A 17,854-nucleotide genomic window follows, 5' to 3' on the forward strand; every position below is an offset into this window, starting at 1 on the left:
CGAACCCAAACGCACTTCCGGGTTGGGCCAGAAGCGCAGCCATTGTCCCCCGCGCGGACGCTCGCTTTCGCCGCGCATCTCGGCCCTTCGGAGGTTAACCCCAGAGGCCTTGCGAATACCGACTTGGGGAGGGGACCGAACTAGCGTAACCCGAGTCTGCCGTGTGCAGAATCGGGGTAGGGGGGGTTGCTTTATCGAGCTCGTCCGGCCGCAGAGCCGTGCCGGATACTGAGGCTCGCACAGGCCCGGCCTGGGCGGCGAACCCGTAGACGCCCAGGTTGGTGAGGAGCGGGCGGCGCTCGGTGTCCCGTGCGCGCACGCGCATTGTCTAGGCGGGAAGCTGGGATTGGGGGCGTGGGTGGGCGATCTGGGACCTGCGCGGGCGGCGCTTCAGCCTGCCGTCCCCAAAGCTGGAGGTGCTGGTGCGGCTGGCGATTCTGGTTCTCTGCTCTGCGCGCGTGCGTGGGCGCTCTTGTCCAGGTTCTGAGGGTGCCCAGGTTGATGGGAGACAAGCCCTGAGCACTGGTGTTGAGGGTGGGGGCATTCTGAGAACCCCTCCGCCCCTTCATCCAAGGCTGGGCCTGTTTTAGTGGAGGACCCGAGGACCACTGGGTTGACGAAGTAACTCATTTGCAGATTCTGGTTGCTGGAGGAGAGGGTCTGTGTCATTGCCCCTATACCCTTGAGCAGGTGTTTGAGTAGGAAGCACGAAGTGGGAGGTGAGATTCTGGGCAGCTGGCTCTGGGACCCTGGAGCAGACACTGCTCTTCTCCCAGGCCTGGGGGCGCCCTGGGTAATGAAGAGACCAGGTGGGAGTTGCAAATTCTTGCCCCTGGGGAGCCATTGTTGCTTCAGCGAACCCTCAGTGGGAATAGCTGATGGACTGCAGACTCTCAGGTGGAAGGAGGGACCAGGGTCTAGAGGCAGGTTCTCGGCAGAGCACTCCCTGCCCAAGCTGGGGGGGGGGGCTTCTGAACAGAAGGCAGGAATTTGGACTGGTATTCTTGGGACCCTTGTAGGATCGTGCAGAGCCCTAGGGCATTTAGGTTTGATGGAGATGCTGGGTTGGAGGTACAGAATTGGAGCCCCGGAAGGACAGAGCTGCAGCAGCTGCCATCAGATGGGCAGCTGTTTGGGGAGGAAGCAAGGTGCTGCCAGCATGATTATGAAGTAGGCGTTCCTGGGACCTTTGCTCAGGAGCTACTCTGCTTACAGGCACAGGCATGCCCAGGTTTGTAGAGGGACAGGGTCTGTGCTGCAGATTTGGACCTAGAAGGGGCTGTATTCAGCATGGCACCTCACGTTTGGGGTGTTCACGTTTGGGTGGGAGGAAGTGGAAGGTCCCAGTTTCCATGGGAGCTGGTCTCTCATGGGTTTGACAACCCCAGGCCAATGCTTAAGTCCTGGGGCTGCTTCTGGAGCTCGATGCTCAAGCCACTATTTGGGTGTTCTGATGTTTTGGCGGCAAGCAGGCAGTGGACGCAGGTGACCCCAGAACCCTCACGGAGACTTGCAGGTTCCTTTTGTGTCTCAGGTAGGTTGAGGCACAGAATGAGAGATACAGATTCTCATCTGAAGAGCAGGGACTGCACAAGACCTGCAGGCTGGCAGAGGGCCCAGGTCCTGGATGCAGGTTCTGGGCACTAGCCTGCTCTGTGTATGCCAGCAAGAGGACCTGGGTGGGTAGCCTCTGTGCAGTGGTCCCTGCAGAGAGCCAGGACAGGCCCCTGGAGTAGAAGCCTGGGTCCCCCATTTTGGAGCTAGAGATTCTTGTCTTGGGGCTGCTCCAGTTGCACTCTGCACATGCGCTGGCATTTGGTCAGGATGGGGACGCAGGGGCAGTCCTAGGATCCAGGTACTGCCTGAGGATGCTCAGGTGGATAGAGGGAACAGCTGCAGATTCTGGGCTGCAGAGGGGTAGAGTTGTACCAGTTCTCTCTGCACAGGCACAGGTGTTTGGGTAAAAAACAAGAGGCTGGAGGTGGGTATTAGACAAAGGATGCTGGGGTCATTGTGCAGATGGCACCCCAATCAGCCTGATGATGCCTAGGTTGGTAGAAAAACGAACTTCCTGAGTTGCCAGCTACCCAGGGAGATGTTTGCACAGGAATCTAGGTAGTTGTGGCTCAAGTAGGGGCCTGTGGAGATTGGTGGAGGAAACAGTTTGGGTGCAGGTTCAGGATACAGGTGCACTGTGACACACTGTAGTGTTTGATGAGAATCCAGTGGGGGTGAGGGTGTGGGTAAGAGGGAGAGATGGGGTGGGAGTGGGATGCATAGGGTGGGATTTGCCAGGGGCTGTTCTAGTCTCTAGCCCAGAAACATCTAGTTGGTATAAAGACAAATGAAGTACACAATCTGGGCCTGGGAGGGGCTGGCGTGTGCTGGGGTCTGTCAGGAGGCTTCTAGTGCTGTGCTGTTTCTGTTGCCAGTTCAGGCCTGAGGACATCCAGGTTGGTGTAGGGACCAGGTCAGAGCTACAAATTCAGGACCCAGGAGGGTTTTGGGGTGGGAACCTGGGCTAGCGCTGGTAGGGGCTGGCTTACCCCAGAATGGGGCAGGGACCAGGTCTGGGGGCAGCTGAGCTCTGTGCATATGCTTGGCTATTTGAGCAGGAAGTTGGAAGCAATCAGTGACAGGTTGCTGGAGGCTCAGGCCTGGGTAATGGGAGGGTAGGATCCTGGGAAGGGTCAGGCTGTGTCACGAGCTTCCTGCATGTAGTCAGGGAGTGTGTGGTTCAGGGCCATCAATCCCAGAGCCCCAGAAACCCTGCAGTGTTTCTCCCCTTGCAGCTCAGGACCTCAGGTTCTGCCCTCTGTGGGAAGGAGAGCATGGAAGAGCAGGAGGAGAAGCCCCCAGGGCCCCTGAAGGCCTGTGTGCAGGTGAGTGAGCTTCCCTTCACCTGGAGACCCAGAGCTTGCTCCCACCCAGGCCCCACAGCCCAACCCTCTGGGCTTGGGATCTGTCCCGCTGTCTGCAGTGTTTTGGGGGCTTTTGGCCCCTCCTGACCTGCAGTCCTAGGTCTGATTTGACTATAGGCTGACGTGAAGTGAGCAGGTCACTCCATGATACCTCTGCTTGTCTCTGTTCCTCTACTCTGGGTCACATGTGGTCCCACCCGTGTCACAGAGAGAACAGTTCTTATCTTCTGCCTAAGACTCTTCTCTGTGTGGAAGTCAACAGTCTGATTCCTGTTTCCATTCTGTAAAGTATGCAAAGAAAAAAGGAGACTGTTCCTTCATTACATGGAGAGGTGACTGCTGAACAAAAAAGATGATTTTAAAATGCTCCAGGACAGATGCTAAGTGAAGTAAGCCAGACACAGAGAGACAGATACTGCATGATCTTTCTTGTATGTGGAGTCTAAAACAGTCAAGCTTGTAAAAAACAGAGAGTAGAATGGTTGCTGCCAGGGTCTGGAGGGTTGGGGACATGGGGAAGTGTTGGTCTCAGGATGCAAAGGTTCAGTTAGATGGGATGAGTAAGTTCTGGAGGCCTATGTACAATGTGGTGACTAAAGTTAACAATACTGTACTGTGAACTTGAAGTTTGCTAAGAGAGTCGATCTTAAGTGCTCTCACCATACAAAAGAACCATAACTGTGTGAGGTAATGGATGTGTTAGCTTGATTGTGGTGCTCATTCGACAGTTTATATGTATAATCAAAACATCACATTGTACACCTTAAATATATACAATTTCTATTTGTTAAGTATACCTCCAAGGTTGCAAAATAAAATAGCAGAGGGAGTCCAGAGCATGCAGAAGTGGGGGTAAAGGCTTTTAATTCCATTCATATATCCCAACTTGCACACATCTCTAGTCCTGTTAAATTCAGATAACTCAATATTGAGGAGAGTACAAAGTTGAAAAATACAGTTTTTTATAGTATAGAATTCATGACCCAGGGAAGAGGTATATAGATAGAAGTAATACAAGAAGAATGATTTTACTAGATCAGTAAGGTTTAATAAAAACAGCTAAGAAATCCTAAGGAGAGAAGAGATGAGACTTTACGCTATCTGGGACCACTTTATGAAAGAGGTGGCACTTGATGGAGGGCTTGAATGATCAGACTTGAGCTGTGGGGCAGTGGAAAGGGGAGGAGTGTGGATCAGGCAGTCAGTGTATGGACCATCCCTGGTGAGCTCCATGGACTTAAATGAATTTGCTAAACTTTATTACCATTAATTTCTGTGTTGGTGAACTTGATCTCCTTCAAAATAAATTAGATAATTGTGTGAAATATTCTATGTTGAAGTACTCTGTGTATTATTAAATGCAGGCAAAAGTTAGATGGTAGGAGCTAAGATATAAATAAGATGTAAATACAGGAGGCATTCCTAAAACAGTCAGTAACCCAAAGTGGCTAGAAAGAGTGTAGGTGTAGGTGTGTGTGTGTGTTCACACACTTTTGTAGCAAGATGGTTTTTGAGCATTTAGTTTGAGAGAGAGAAAGTTGGGAGTAGGTTCTGGAGGATGATGCTTTGAATTTTCTGAGAAGGGCTCCCAAAAAGGTTTCTTCTGGCCAGAGGAGGGACTTGAGCTCAGCATGATTTGGTGACTTCAGGAACCACAGGGGCAAATGTGTAGCACATCCCTTGCCCCTTTTCTCAGTGGTTGTTTTATTGTCAACACACATTTGGGAAGTGCCTACTGTGTGTCAGTACTGATTTAAGCCCAGTGAAACCATGGTGAACAGGAGAGCTTAGCTTTTTTCCACTCTAGTGGAAGTGGAATTAAAAAACAAAGGTATAGAAACAAAAGCAGGTAAAGTGGCAGAATGGACTGTTTGTGTGAGGGCAGGAAAGGATATTTGATGCAGAACTGACTGTGAGCAGAACTCATCTCTCTTTTATTTTCTGTGAAAATTTAAAAAAAAAATCCTCACCCAAGGATATGTTTTTATTGCTTTTTAGAGAGAGAGAAAGGAAGAGAGAGAGAAACATCAATCGGTTGCCTCCATACGTGCCCAACCAGGGATCAAATCCGCAACCTAGGTATGTGCCCTGACTAGGAATCGAACCATCTGAGCCACCCAGCTGGAGCTTCCCTGTAAAAACTTTTAAGCCAAAAGGTGTTGAACACGATTTTGATTAAAGAGAAGGTGCACCCATGTTCCCCAAGTAAAATTGTTTTAGCGGTTGTGGCAGATAAGGATCATTTTGGAGTTTTCTTTCTGTTTGAGTACCTGCTGAGTTACAAACATTGTTTCGATTCTAACTTCGTTCTTTGGCACTGTTTCTTAATTGATCTTAGCTGTTTCAAAACAAAACACAAAAACGGAAAGTGTGTAATAATTTAAACTATAGTCTAGTGTTTTCCTTTCTTGAGAAACTCTAATTTCCCAAGTTTTTTTTTTGTTTGTTTTTAAAATTGTTACAGAATGAGTTAACTTCTGATCCTTAAATTGTTAGAATTCAACGCCAACTATTTCTGTGGCAAGAAAAGACATGTCTGGCATTGTCACATGTTACAAATGTGATTTCTCTTTGCAGTGAGTTTCCATAATATGGTTGAGTCCATTAGCAGTTTGGGGTTGAAAGGGGTTTCCAGACCCAATACTTGTCTGTGTGTGTGTGTGTGTAGACATGTAGGCTTCCTCACACCAACAAGCAGTTATCTGCTACCAGCAAGGTGTCTTGAGAATTCAACTAAATTCTGACACTATCTACCCAGAGATAGAATCAGATTCCAGAGGTAAAGAGCTCAGCCCTACACCACCACTTTCTACTTCAGGTGCCAGCTGCAAGCCACATTGTTATCTGTGCTTTTCTGACCGACTGGCTAAAAAACCGCAGGTTCCCATGACCCCTCTTTGGGTTTGATTAATTTGCTAGAACAGCTCACAGAAATCAGGAAACTCGTTTACTTACTAGATTACGTATTTATTACAAAGGATATTAAAGGATACGAATCAGCTCCCAGATGAAGAGATACATGAGGCCAGATCCTGAATGAAGGAGCTTCTGTCCTCGTGTAGCCTGGCCCAACAAGGTGGCTCATGGAAGCATCCTAGTTCCCCAGTATGGAAGCTGTCCAAAAAAAGGGACTAAGGAACTGTTCTTTGGGGTTTTTATAGAGCCTTCATTATATAGTCATGATCGATTCAACCCCAAGCCCCTTTCTTTTCCCTGGAAATCAGGGTGGGGCTGAAAGTTCTAATTCTCTAATGATATTGGCTCCTGCAGGCAACCAGCTACCACCCTTGGGTGGGGTCCAAGAGTCACTTCATTAACACAGCAAGAGAGGAGATTCTAAGGAGCTATAGCTAGGAACTGTGGGTGAAGACCAGATATATCTGAGACATATATTTTGGTCTTCTGAATTTGGCCCTCCAATATACCGAAAGGTGGCAGGTTTGATTCCTGGTCAGGGCACATACTCAGGTTATAGGTCCAATCCCCAGTCGGGGTACGTACAGGAGGCAACCAATCGATGTTTCCTTCTCCCTTCCTCTCTCTTTAAAATAAAAATTTTAAAGTATATATATACCGCCAATCCAGCCCTGGCTGGGTGGCACAGTTGGTTGAAGCATTGTCCCGTACACCAAAAAAGTTGCGGGTATAGAAAAACAGACAACAAAAATGTTGGAGGTACTCCCATTTAGAGCACATACCTAGGTTATGGGTTTGATCCCTGTTCAGGGTGTATATGGGAGACAACTGATTGATGTTTCTCTCTCATATCCATGTTTCTTTTTTTCCCTTCCTCTCTCTCTCTCAAATCAATAAAAACATATTCTCAAGTGAGGATTATATATATAGCCAGTCCAGAAAGGTTGTATCAATTTAAACTTCTACTAAGAAGCTCTTGACCAGTGGGCCACTGCAGGAGGAACTGTTAGCAACAGGCAGAAGAAACACTCCACACTGTTGGGATTTTGGTTACATACAGGGGCTTTTAGCAAGCCAGTAAATACAGAATAGATAATGGGAGCAGGAGAAGGAAGGCACAAATATGGAAAACAGCAAGGCTAGAATAAAATGTGTTTAATTGTACTTGGAGGTACCAGTGTGAATTTATGGTCTCTAATATGTAGAGATAATGATAGAAATAGAGATTTAGTTTTATTTGATTTAAAGAGGTGAGCATCTTTTTATATATTCACTGGCCATTTTATTTCTTCATAGTTGAGCTGCATTGCATTTCCCTTTGTCTACTTTTCTATCGAGGTTACCTTAGTGATTTGGAAGAAGTCTTAACTGTGGATTTTTGTTACTGGTGCCTTTACTGGTGATGCTTTTTGCCAAATGTATTATTAAGCTAAATTATTGGGGTTTTTTCTTGATCCTTCTTTGGTCATGCTGTATTCTGTCTTATTTGCTTACAATTCTGAGACCCAGGAGTTCAGGCAGGGACCAACTGGACAAATCTTTTCATCTACACAGTGCCTGGAATCATTCAGCTGGTAGCTGGGCTGGCGTGGAAGATCCACAAAGACCTCATGCCCATGTCTGATGTTTCAGTGCCTCTCCAGATGTCCCCTCTCTGTCCACATGGCTCTCTTGAGCTTATCAATGGGAGGGAGCAGATGTTTGATCGGTAGGGTGCATTAAAACAGGTGGTATGTCAAGGTGGAAGCCTACTCACAATGAGAGTTTTGAACTGTGACTTAGCTCCCTTTATTTTCCTTTTTCTCATCTGTTTTACCTTCTCAGGACTCTCTCCTTCCTCAAGAGATTATCATCAAGGTTGAGAGAGAAGATTCTGGGTCACTGGCCATCCCATCCCAGGTGAGTTGGACACATGGTCTCTTTACATTGAGAAATGTGTGTGGCTGGTTGATGGCAGAAGCCAGATTGAAGTGAACTTGGAAGTGAGTAGAAAGTGATGGAAATGGAGGTTAGAATGGATAACTTTTACAGAAATTTGGTGATCATGTGAAAGATTAAAGAGAGTGATAGATGTCAGGAAATTTGAAGTTGAAGGGCTTTTCTTTTTCCTTAAAGGACTGAAAAGATTTGACTCCTAAGTGGTTGCAGGAAGGAGTTAGTGGGGGAGAAATTAATAATCAGGAGAGAGAGAAGATAAAACTATAAAGCAGAGTCCTTGATTAGTGCCAGGGGAATATGTGAATAAATTGGCTTATAAAGGATGAGTGAGGTTGAGGGAGTTGTGTGAAAGCTTGGATTTGTCTCTGAACAAGTACATGGAGTTATCTGTTGGGCATGAAGGTGGGGATTGGAATGGAGAGATAGTTGATAAGTATGGAAAAGTCTTAAAATAGTAATTTTGGGTTATGGGAGAACAAACTGCTCCAGGAGGCATATCAGGGTTGCTGGGAGGTCTGAAGGGACCTATCTAAGATAGTGACTTTTAGTTGATAACACACTGTCCAGCTACTTCTGTTGGTACCCCCCCCCCCCAAAGGGGGGCATTCTGTAACTTACTTTTCATAGATTAGGTAGATTGACATTCAGATTTGTTTAGTTTTTGTAGCCATAAGCATTCAGTAGAAGCCCCATAGGTCAAGGTAATATCTGAAAGAGAATTTTTGAATGTATTTAGTAGGATTAAAATGAATGGTCCCTGGACTCTAAACTGAATAATTAAGATGGAAAAGATGAAGAGGATACTAACTAGAAAGGAAAAGAATATAGACTGGTAGATAGTAGTAGTAGACATTTTTATAGAGTAATGGACCCAAACCATCCAAGGATGAGAAAGGTAAAGGGAGTAATTGAACAGGTAAAGTGGAGAAGTCTGCCAGAGGGGAGGCGGTTAGGGGACTGGGTGAAAAAGCCAAGGGATTGAGAAGAACATATTGGTAGTTACAGAATAGTCACAGGAATGTAAAATACAGCATAGGGGATATAGTCAATAATATTGTAACAACTATGTATTTCCAGTGCCAGGTGGGTACTGGAAATATTGGGGGGAACCACTTTGCAAAAAGTATATGATTGTCTAATCACTGTGCTGTACACCAAAAACTAATACAAAAGAATATTGAATGTAAACAGTAATTGAAAAAAGTGTTTTTAATCTGATGTAATGAAAGAATAGGCAGTTCTATGTGTGTGACTTGAGAGATGGAGTACTTTATGTTAAGTCTGGGGTCTCACCCTAAGAGTGGAGTACTGAAGAGCAATTCTAGGGTCTGGGAGTTTGGCAAGCCATGTGAATTGATAACTGAGAACACAATTCTTCATGTCAAGCAACCTTGAAGTTGTAGTCCAACTACCAACCTTAGGCATATGTATTAATTTCTTTAGTCCTTTGTCTGAAAAAATGGTGCTACTAATAGAATTTTCTCACAGGGACCTTGTAAGAATTAAATGAATGATGCATTTAGTATTTACTATACATCAACACAGTAAGTGCTTCATTAAAGTCATTTATTTTTATGGTATTATCAGAGAACTCTACAAGTGGATGCTATAGACCAGTGATTTTTCAACCAGTGTGCTATGGCTGGCACATTGGTGTGCCACAAGAATTTTTAAAACATGCAATAACTGACTAGTCAGGAGCACTGACTTCTTTTCCTTTAGATTGTCAAATTAAAAAATGACAACAGCCAACACAACAGTAGCTATCCAGTGTGAATGCCCTGTCTTGAACCATAAATATATAGGTCATATAATAGAGTTGTATCTTATTGGTCACGTAGCACAGTAAGGTTGCTTCTGGTTAATTCTTGGTACCAGAAATCCTAACAAGTATAGGTACCTGATTTTTTTTAAAAGTCACTTTGGAGCAAAAACAGTAGGTAATTACTACTATTCTTTTTGCAAGTCAATCAGGATTATACCTTTTTATGTCATATTGGCAAAAATATATTTTTTGGTGTTCCACAGATTTTAGTAATTAGTTTATGTATGCCAAGAGATGACAAAGGTTGAAAATTGTTATAGACAATGGAAGATGAAACAAGTTCATAAAATGGGGAGGTGAATCATAGGTATTATAAGTCTTCAGGGGTTAGGGGAGTGGTTCAAGAGGTTGGTAGGATAAAGCTCTTTCAAGAAGTGAGGTAAATGATAAGAGGTTCAGTATAACTGAGAGGACTCACACCCTCCTCCTTTGATGCTGAGACCGTGGGATGGGAGAGCATGACTAACCTAAGCTTGTGAGGACTGTGAAGGAAGGAGTCCACAGGGGAGGAAGATAGGTTTCCATTAACATAGGGATATAGAGGGAATATTTGGTGGAGATGTTGAAGCTATAGGATTTCATTATTATAGAAGATGAGTTCCTGAGGGCACAGTTGAAGGGTTCTGGAAGGGATTTGGAGGAGTGGGGAGTTGGGGCGAAGTGAGGCAGAATAGAATAAGTGGGGCTAGAAGTTCAGAAAAGCCAGTATCCACATACTGAAGGACTTTTTCAAATGGATATGTGATAGGCCCTGTGAGTTTCAGGTGCGAGAAGAAGACCTAAGTCAGAATTTATATTCTGATATAAAGTCTATCAATTCTATTGATTCATGTATTGACATAATTTACCAAATATATATTTAGTATTTATTATACACCAACACAGTGCTAAGCACTGGAGTTACAGTTGTAAACTATAAATACCTTGTACTTGCCTTCATGGACTGTAGCCTAGTGACAAAGATGACCATTATGCAGATGATAAGAAAGTGTGGAACTTTGAGAACATATAGCTGGGATTGATTGGGAGGTGCTAATCTAGTCTAGTATTTATCTGATATTTGAATAAGCTTGATATTAAAGGTACCTACATTAAGTAGCAAAGAGGAGTATGTATTTTTTAAAAGGAAGCATGGATTAGAGGTTGGAAAACAGTACTGTAGATCCATATTCAACAGAAGTCGCAGTTTGCAAATGATATTTCTCAATCCCATTTTGGGCTAATCATGAAAACCTTTGAGACTTTGGTGAAATTTATGGCCCCAACATAGAAAAATACAGTACAGCAGCATTTTGCATAGAATTCCTTGGGATTCGCAGAGCCTGTGTCTTATTCGTGAATTACAGCATAATAACACCTGGTCTATTTTAAAAGCCTTTAGGGGTAAGTGGCATTTGACTTCCCTGGCTTTTGCTGCCTTTGGGTAAGATCAGATCATTCTCAGCACTTCTTTTCTGGATAAAAATTCCTGCCCAGTAGTTTTGAAAATAGGTCCTTTTCTGCTCAGAGCAGGCAGTCCTTTTTATATGGCACTAATGACTGAATATCTCCTAAAGGCCCTATGGTGCAGGTCTGTGTGGACAAAAGAAATAGAACTGTCATCTGAAGACTGAAGGGTCAGGGTAAAGGTCACATCAGCTGTCACTTAATTTCTCAGAGTTTTCAGACAATAATAATTACTAATGGCTTTATATATATCATCACAATTAATTGACAACAATCCAATGAGTTGGGTATGATTAAGCCTAATAAATAGAAATAGAATAAACTCACCATTAAAACACAGATTGTCACATTAGTTTTTTTTTTTTTTTTAATTCAGACATACACTGTTTATATGTGAGAAAACCCAAGTCTCTTTTCTTCCAAATCCAGTGCTCTTAATCTCTACTTCATTAAGGCCCACATTTCATCTTCTACTTAAGGCATCAGCAAAGTAGAGCCTGTGGGCCAAATGTGGCCTACCACCTATTTGTGTAAATAAAATTTTATTATAATAAAGCCACACCCATTTGTTTATTTTGTCTGGCTGCTATCTTGCTACAGCTGAGTAGTTGTGACAGACTGTAGTTTGCAAAGCCTATAATATTTACTCTTTGCTCTTTAATAGAAAAAGCTTACTGATCCTTGTTCAGTTAGCTTCTTAGGAATTTGGAGCGAATTCCTCTGTGGGAATTCTATATACCAGTGTAAAAGAGAGAAAATTTATATTAGTTCTTATCTGGTGTTCCTCTTTGGGTTGTAAAACAGATCCAACATCCAAAATCCAAGGGGGCTCACCTAGAAAACACATGTACACCTTAACTAGAATCCTTTGAACACTGACTATCTCAGTACAACTTCAAGGCCATCAAATTTTCTTTCTTCCATCTGTCAAACTTCTCTTTCTCTATGAACATTAGAAGGAAATTATGCCCAGCTGAGCAGGAATGTGTGTCCTGTTTTAGGAAGGAGTGAACTTCAAAATTGTGACTGTGGACTTCACTCAGGAAGAAGACATTTTGAATCCTGCTCAGAGGACCCTGGACAGAGATGCAATCCTTGAGAACCATAGGGACTTGGTCTCTTGGGGTAAGGATATGGTCCCCTCTAATGAAGTCTGCATGTTGAAATTATTTCTTGTTTGCATTGATTAAGAGTTATGGAGTTCAGAGGTAATGTTGACTTTGGCCACACATAGATTTTGTTTGTGCTTCTAATTTCTTAGTGAAGATTTAATTTTAATTTGTAGGGTAGAAAAGGTACAGCTTCTTGGGTTTGAGCTTGCTTAATCTTCATGATTCCCAAATGCCAAAGACTGGACCAAAATTCTGCAATAATTTTCTTTTGTCTCCAGCCCAGACACCCAAAGTCCTATGTCTTCCCCTGCCAACTTTTCAAACCAGACACAATTTTCTAGTTGGAGCAATGGGATGAGTATAAAAATAAGTTCCCAACACACATATCCTGGTGAGAAACAGACATAAATAAGTCACCATAGGTATAGAAAGTTTGATTAAAAAATCCCAATAGGGCATGCCAAATTTTTCTTCATTTCCCACCTTCTAGTGGACAGTATACACCACCACTTTTCCAGGTACTCTCTAATGCTTGACTTAGCCGCCCAGGCTTCTGCTTATGAGCTAACCTCCATTCTCTCTTGGAATCACAGGAATCTGTGGGGCCATATTAGCCCCTAAGGCATTTAGGGAACTCTGGGATGACATTTACCCATTCTTTTTCCTGGTTCACAGTTGTCATTTGATCATGTCTTACTGACATAGGCTATGCTAGCAAGTTTCATGCCTTCATAAATTCCTAGAAATGTAGACACTAATTTCTATTTCAGTGAACATGTGTTTAGCACTTAAGAGGGTGGAAAGGACCCTTTATTACTTTGCTAAGAATTGCAAAATTGTTTTGTGATTCTTTTAGTCTATAGGTGATCTTATTTTGGAACATGGAGTTTTTGATTTGATGGCTAAAGTCTTATATTTTCAGTAAAACTAAAATTAAATTGTTCCATCCTAATGCCATGTTATACTATTGGGCTTTGGTAGTTCTCTGCTTACTGCTTCATCCCACCATCTTTCTTCTCAATCCAGGTTATAATAGCTGAAAACAAATCTACATGTATTTTACATCTTTTCATATCAGCATTATTCCACTATTCCAACTCTAACATTTTTTGGCTTGGATATTTTATTTTGCTTTCTTCTAGATTTGGCACCTGCACTTGGAAGAAGAGAATCAGCATCAAAGCAGAGAATTGTTGACAATGAGCCATCCAATGGAGTAAAGTTAGAAACATTGACAAGAGATGATTCTTGGTTATCTTCATGTGAAGAAGTTTGGGTTTGTAAGGACCAGTTGGAGAAGCAACAGGAAATACAAGAAAGACTTTTGAAGAAAGTGGCATTCACTCAAAAGAATGCTGTTACTCATGAGAGGGTCTGCAAAAGTGATGAACTTGAGAAGAGTGGTCTGAATTCCAGTCTTTCACCCCAGATGATACCCATAAGAAACCATTTTCATAAACATGCCTCACATGTTAAAAAATTACATTATTCTGTTTTTAACAGTCGTCAGATGATTAATGACAGTGATAAACTATGTGAAAATAATGAATATGGGAAAAAACCCCAGAGCATTCACCTTATTCAGTTTACAAGAACTCAAACAGAAGAGAAATCCTATGGATTTAGCAACACTATTCAATCTTTTAGCCATGGTACACCTCTAAATATACATGAGAAAATACATGGAAGAGGAAAACCCTTTGATGTTAAGGAATGTGGGCAACTTTTAAACCATAGCATACCCCATAATGAACAACCGAGAATTCCTGTTGAAGATAGTCAATATAAATGTAGTAAAATCTCAGAGAATTCATCCCTTGCTCCAAACATGAGAAATTCTGAAGAGAAACCCTTTGAATGTGACCAATGCGGGAAATCCTTCAGCTGGAGCTCTCATCTTGTTGCACATCAGAGAACTCACACAGGGGAGAAACCTTATGAATGTAGCGAATGTGGGAAATCCTTCAGTCGGAGCTCTCATCTCGTTTCCCATCAGAGAACTCATACTGGAGAGAAACCTTATAGATGTAATCAGTGTGGGAAATCCTTTAGCCAGAGCTATGTCCTTGTTGTTCATCAGAGAACTCATACTGGAGAGAAACCTTATGAATGCAGTCAGTGTGGGAAGTCCTTCAGGCAGAGCTACAAGCTTATTGCACATCAAAGAACTCATACAGGAGAGAAGCCCTATGAATGTAATCAATGTGGGAAATCATTTATCCAGAGCTATAAACTTATTGCACATCAAAGAATTCATACCGGAGAAAAGCCCTATGAGTGCAACCAATGTGGAAAGTCCTTTAGTCAGAGTTATAAACTTGTTGCCCATCAGAGAACTCACACAGGAGAGAAACCCTTTGAATGTAATCAGTGTGGAAAATCCTTCAGCTGGAGCTCTCAGCTTGTTGCACATCAAAGGACTCATACTGGAGAGAAACCCTATGAATGTAATGAGTGTGGAAAATCTTTCAACCGCAGTTCTCATCTTGTTATGCATCAGAGAACTCATACAGGAGAAAAACCCTACGAATGTAATCAGTGTGGGAAGTCCTTCAGCCAGAGTTATGTTCTTGTTGTACATCAGAGAACTCATACTGGAGAAAAGCCCTACGAATGCAATCAGTGTGGGAAATCGTTCAGGCAGAGTTCATGCCTTACTCAACATCAGAGAACTCATACTGGGGAGAAACCCTATGAATGTAATCAATGTGGGAAAACATTCAGCTTGAGTGCTCGACTTATTGTACATCAAAGAACACATACTGGAGAAAAACCCTTTACATGTAATCAATGTGGGAAAGCTTTCATTAACAGCTCTAAGCTTATTAGGCATCAGGCAACTCATACTGAAGAGAAACCCTATGAATGTAACTAGTTTGGAAATTTTTTAGCCAGAGTATATTCCTTCATGCCTCCCTTCCAAGGAAGCACATGTACTGAAAAGAACAAGTATAAAATCAATATATGCAGAAAAGCTTTCTGTTAGTCATCTGTTATTGTGTATCTGGGAATTTTTTCTGGAGAAGAAAAGGGTGGTTATGGATCACACATTTTATTTAGCAATTCCCTATGCAAAATCAGTCTTTATGACACATCCCAAACAAAATAATAAATGTTGGCACTTTTCCTTGCAGAGAGCACTCAGAGAGAATTACCATTAAATGGACAATAGGCAGTGGAGTGGTTGCCAGTGAGGCAGACCTTTTCTAATAAAGAGTGAGAATGCTAACACTGGTGGTGGTAAGAAGGTTGAAAAATTGCTGTTGTTAGAAATTAGGCTGGAAACAGTATTTCAGTGTATCATCTTAAAATATGATTTCCTCACTACTTTATATTCTCTTTCATGCAGCACTTTCTCTTATATATGAAGATTTTGTAAAATTTAGGAAAACTGTTATGATGCAAAGTGAAAAATGCAGGATAAGAGTATGGAACATTTATTCCTAGAACCACTGTGATACAATATTTGTGTGGGAGTAAAAATTAAAAGGGATTCTAGGTGTACCTATTTGGTTTTTAGATTTATGTCTGGCTTTTTTTTTTTTTTATCTGAATGTGTACTGTTTTGATATAATATGTGATGAGTAAAGTTTAGTCAAAAGCAAGCAAGGAAGATTTATTTTCATTTCCTTTGACCATTTAGGAAAGACTAGACAGACAGAAAACAGATTCCTCAGGTTCTGAAATTTCCATTTGGATTAGTATGATTAGGTCATTTAGGTAGAATTTAGAATCCCCAGTAATATTCCTCATTGAAGACAAAATATTTCCATGGGAATGTGGTATTGGAAATTTAGGCCAGAAAGGGTTTTATATGAGGGACTGAGATGCATGGGCAATATAAGGGCAAGTGGGCTCCCCCTCCCCCCATATATCCAAAGCAGTGTAAAGGAGCTCTATTTTTAAGGTGTTTTTTCCCCTCCCCTCATGTAAATTATCTTTCTCTGAATTATGTTCCTTAATGTGAGAGTCCTCTGAGTGGGAAGGCACTGCCCTAAGTGCTCATCACCTAAATTAAGCTTGCAGGAAAGCTTTTAGGGAGGTAAGATTGGTAGTTTCTTATTGATTTTTTTTTTTTTTTTTTTGTTAATTTGGTTCAAATGTCTTTCTGGCCTTTTCTCCTAAATCATGAATTCTATTTGTGGATTATGGACCTGGAACCTCTGATCCCAAAGAGTTAATACAAAATAACCTGACAGTTGAACTGAGAGACCAGAGAAGAGGGATAAATTCCCTGGAGAAATAAAAGGGCTAAAGTGACATCTGATAAGGGGTTTTCCTAGTAAAATTATGTCCCTATGGCATGACCCTAAGTGGAGCCATTTCTAAGGATTAAGTCAGAGAGTGCAACGTACCTGGTAGTGACTGAAATTCTTGGAGAACAAGTGTTAATGGCTGGAAAACTGGCTCCTCACCCCAAGAAAATCTTCAGTTAGTCTGTGGCTGTACAGATAGGGAAACAGCAGGAGTACTCCATGCATTACCTTTTGGAGAGGACATAAAATTGTGAAAACTGTTAGCAATGGGACCTGATTAGCCCCCCCCCCCGTTATAGTTAAAATTTATGCTAATGCTAGGTAAAAGTAGATTATTTTCACTGGACATGTTGAATCTTACTTTGAAGCCAAGGAGCTATGATTTCACAAATATGTTTAAAGCCAGATGGCCTAAAAAGGAGGACTCAAGATTTCAAGTTTGGAAAGTGGTTTATTGCTAAATAATCTCGAGTAAATGTTAAAAGCATTTCACTGAAAATGTGAAGTTGATAAAGTGCTAGAAATTTTTTAAAAAATTATCTTTATTGTTGAAAGCATTACAGGTGTCCCATTTTCCCCCCTGAATTGACCCCCTCCACCTCGCTCCCACCCCCTCCCCAGGCCTTCACCCCGCTATTGAGTGTGCCAGAAAATTTTTGAAGTGAGTCTGTGTTTGACTGGTGCGTGTGTGTGTGTGTGTGTGTGTGTGTGTGTGTGTGTGTTCCTGGCCAGGTTGAATATATGAGTCATCTGTATTACATCAGTTCCTAGGTGGTGATTTGTGGCTGCCAAGTGTTTTGATTAAGATAGATTCAATAAATAAATAAAATGTTAATTTCTGTCATTTTCCCAATAATTTCCCTTTGTTGGAAAGATAGTCTTAATTAAATAAGGGTCAACAAAAAACGAAAAGAAGTTAAAGTGACAACATGCCAAAAATATGTAATTAAACTTCTGAACCTAAAATTTAGGGTTAAAAAAGGGAAGCAAGGGAGGGGCTTTTTTTTTTTTTTTTTTTTAAATCTGGGATAAAGATCTTCCCCCACAATACCACGAAAAGATTTGACCTAACTAGGTGGGTTTAGGAACGTGAGCATCTGACATTTTCAGCTCTGATTATGGAAGACAGGCAACTCAAATGTCACAAGATAGGAAAATGGCTTCTGCAATCTACTTCTCAAAGCATGTGAGGCCACTGATAGATACAGCCATTGTTCTTAACCAAAGGTAGCAGGAAATGGCCCTGTGCCCTTCTCTGCATGTCCTTTTTGTTTGAGAAAACCCCTTTGCTTTTTGTTGTTGTTAATCCTCACAAGAGGATATTTTTTCCATTGCTTCGGAACCTGCCCATGATGGAGTAACAGGGCCTTGATTTAGCCTTTTATCTTAAACAATTCTAAAACCAAACCAAATAAAGGGAAGAAAAGTGTAGCAGTACCC

General features: G+C 42.1%; 1 protein-coding gene across 4 annotated transcripts; it reads left to right on the forward strand.

Moving 5' to 3' along the window:
* Nucleotides 1-11: 11 nt before the first annotated feature.
* ZNF180 (zinc finger protein 180) lies at nt 12-17,102 on the forward strand. Of its 4 annotated transcripts, XM_081118697.1 has the most exons (6): nt 368-1,231; nt 1,473-1,534; nt 2,793-2,882; nt 7,662-7,736; nt 12,048-12,171; nt 13,301-17,100. In XM_081118697.1, exons 3-6 carry the CDS (start codon nt 2,832-2,834, stop codon nt 15,031-15,033), a joined length of 1,983 nt encoding a protein of 660 aa, XP_080974823.1. In that variant the 5' UTR covers nt 368-1,231; nt 1,473-1,534; nt 2,793-2,831; the 3' UTR covers nt 15,034-17,100. The 4 variants fall into 4 exon arrangements, with proteins under 4 accessions (XP_080974822.1, XP_080974823.1, XP_080974825.1 ...); XM_081118696.1 differs by lacking the exons at nt 368-1,231; nt 1,473-1,534 and adding an exon at nt 12-277; XM_081118699.1 differs by having other exon boundaries at nt 368-1,534; nt 12,090-12,171; nt 13,301-17,102.
* The last annotated feature ends 752 nt before the right edge of the window (nt 17,103-17,854 follow it).

This window comes from Miniopterus schreibersii (genome assembly GCF_964146895.1).
Source record: "Miniopterus schreibersii genome assembly, chromosome: 18".
Lineage (NCBI taxonomy): Eukaryota > Metazoa > Chordata > Mammalia > Chiroptera > Miniopteridae > Miniopterus > Miniopterus schreibersii.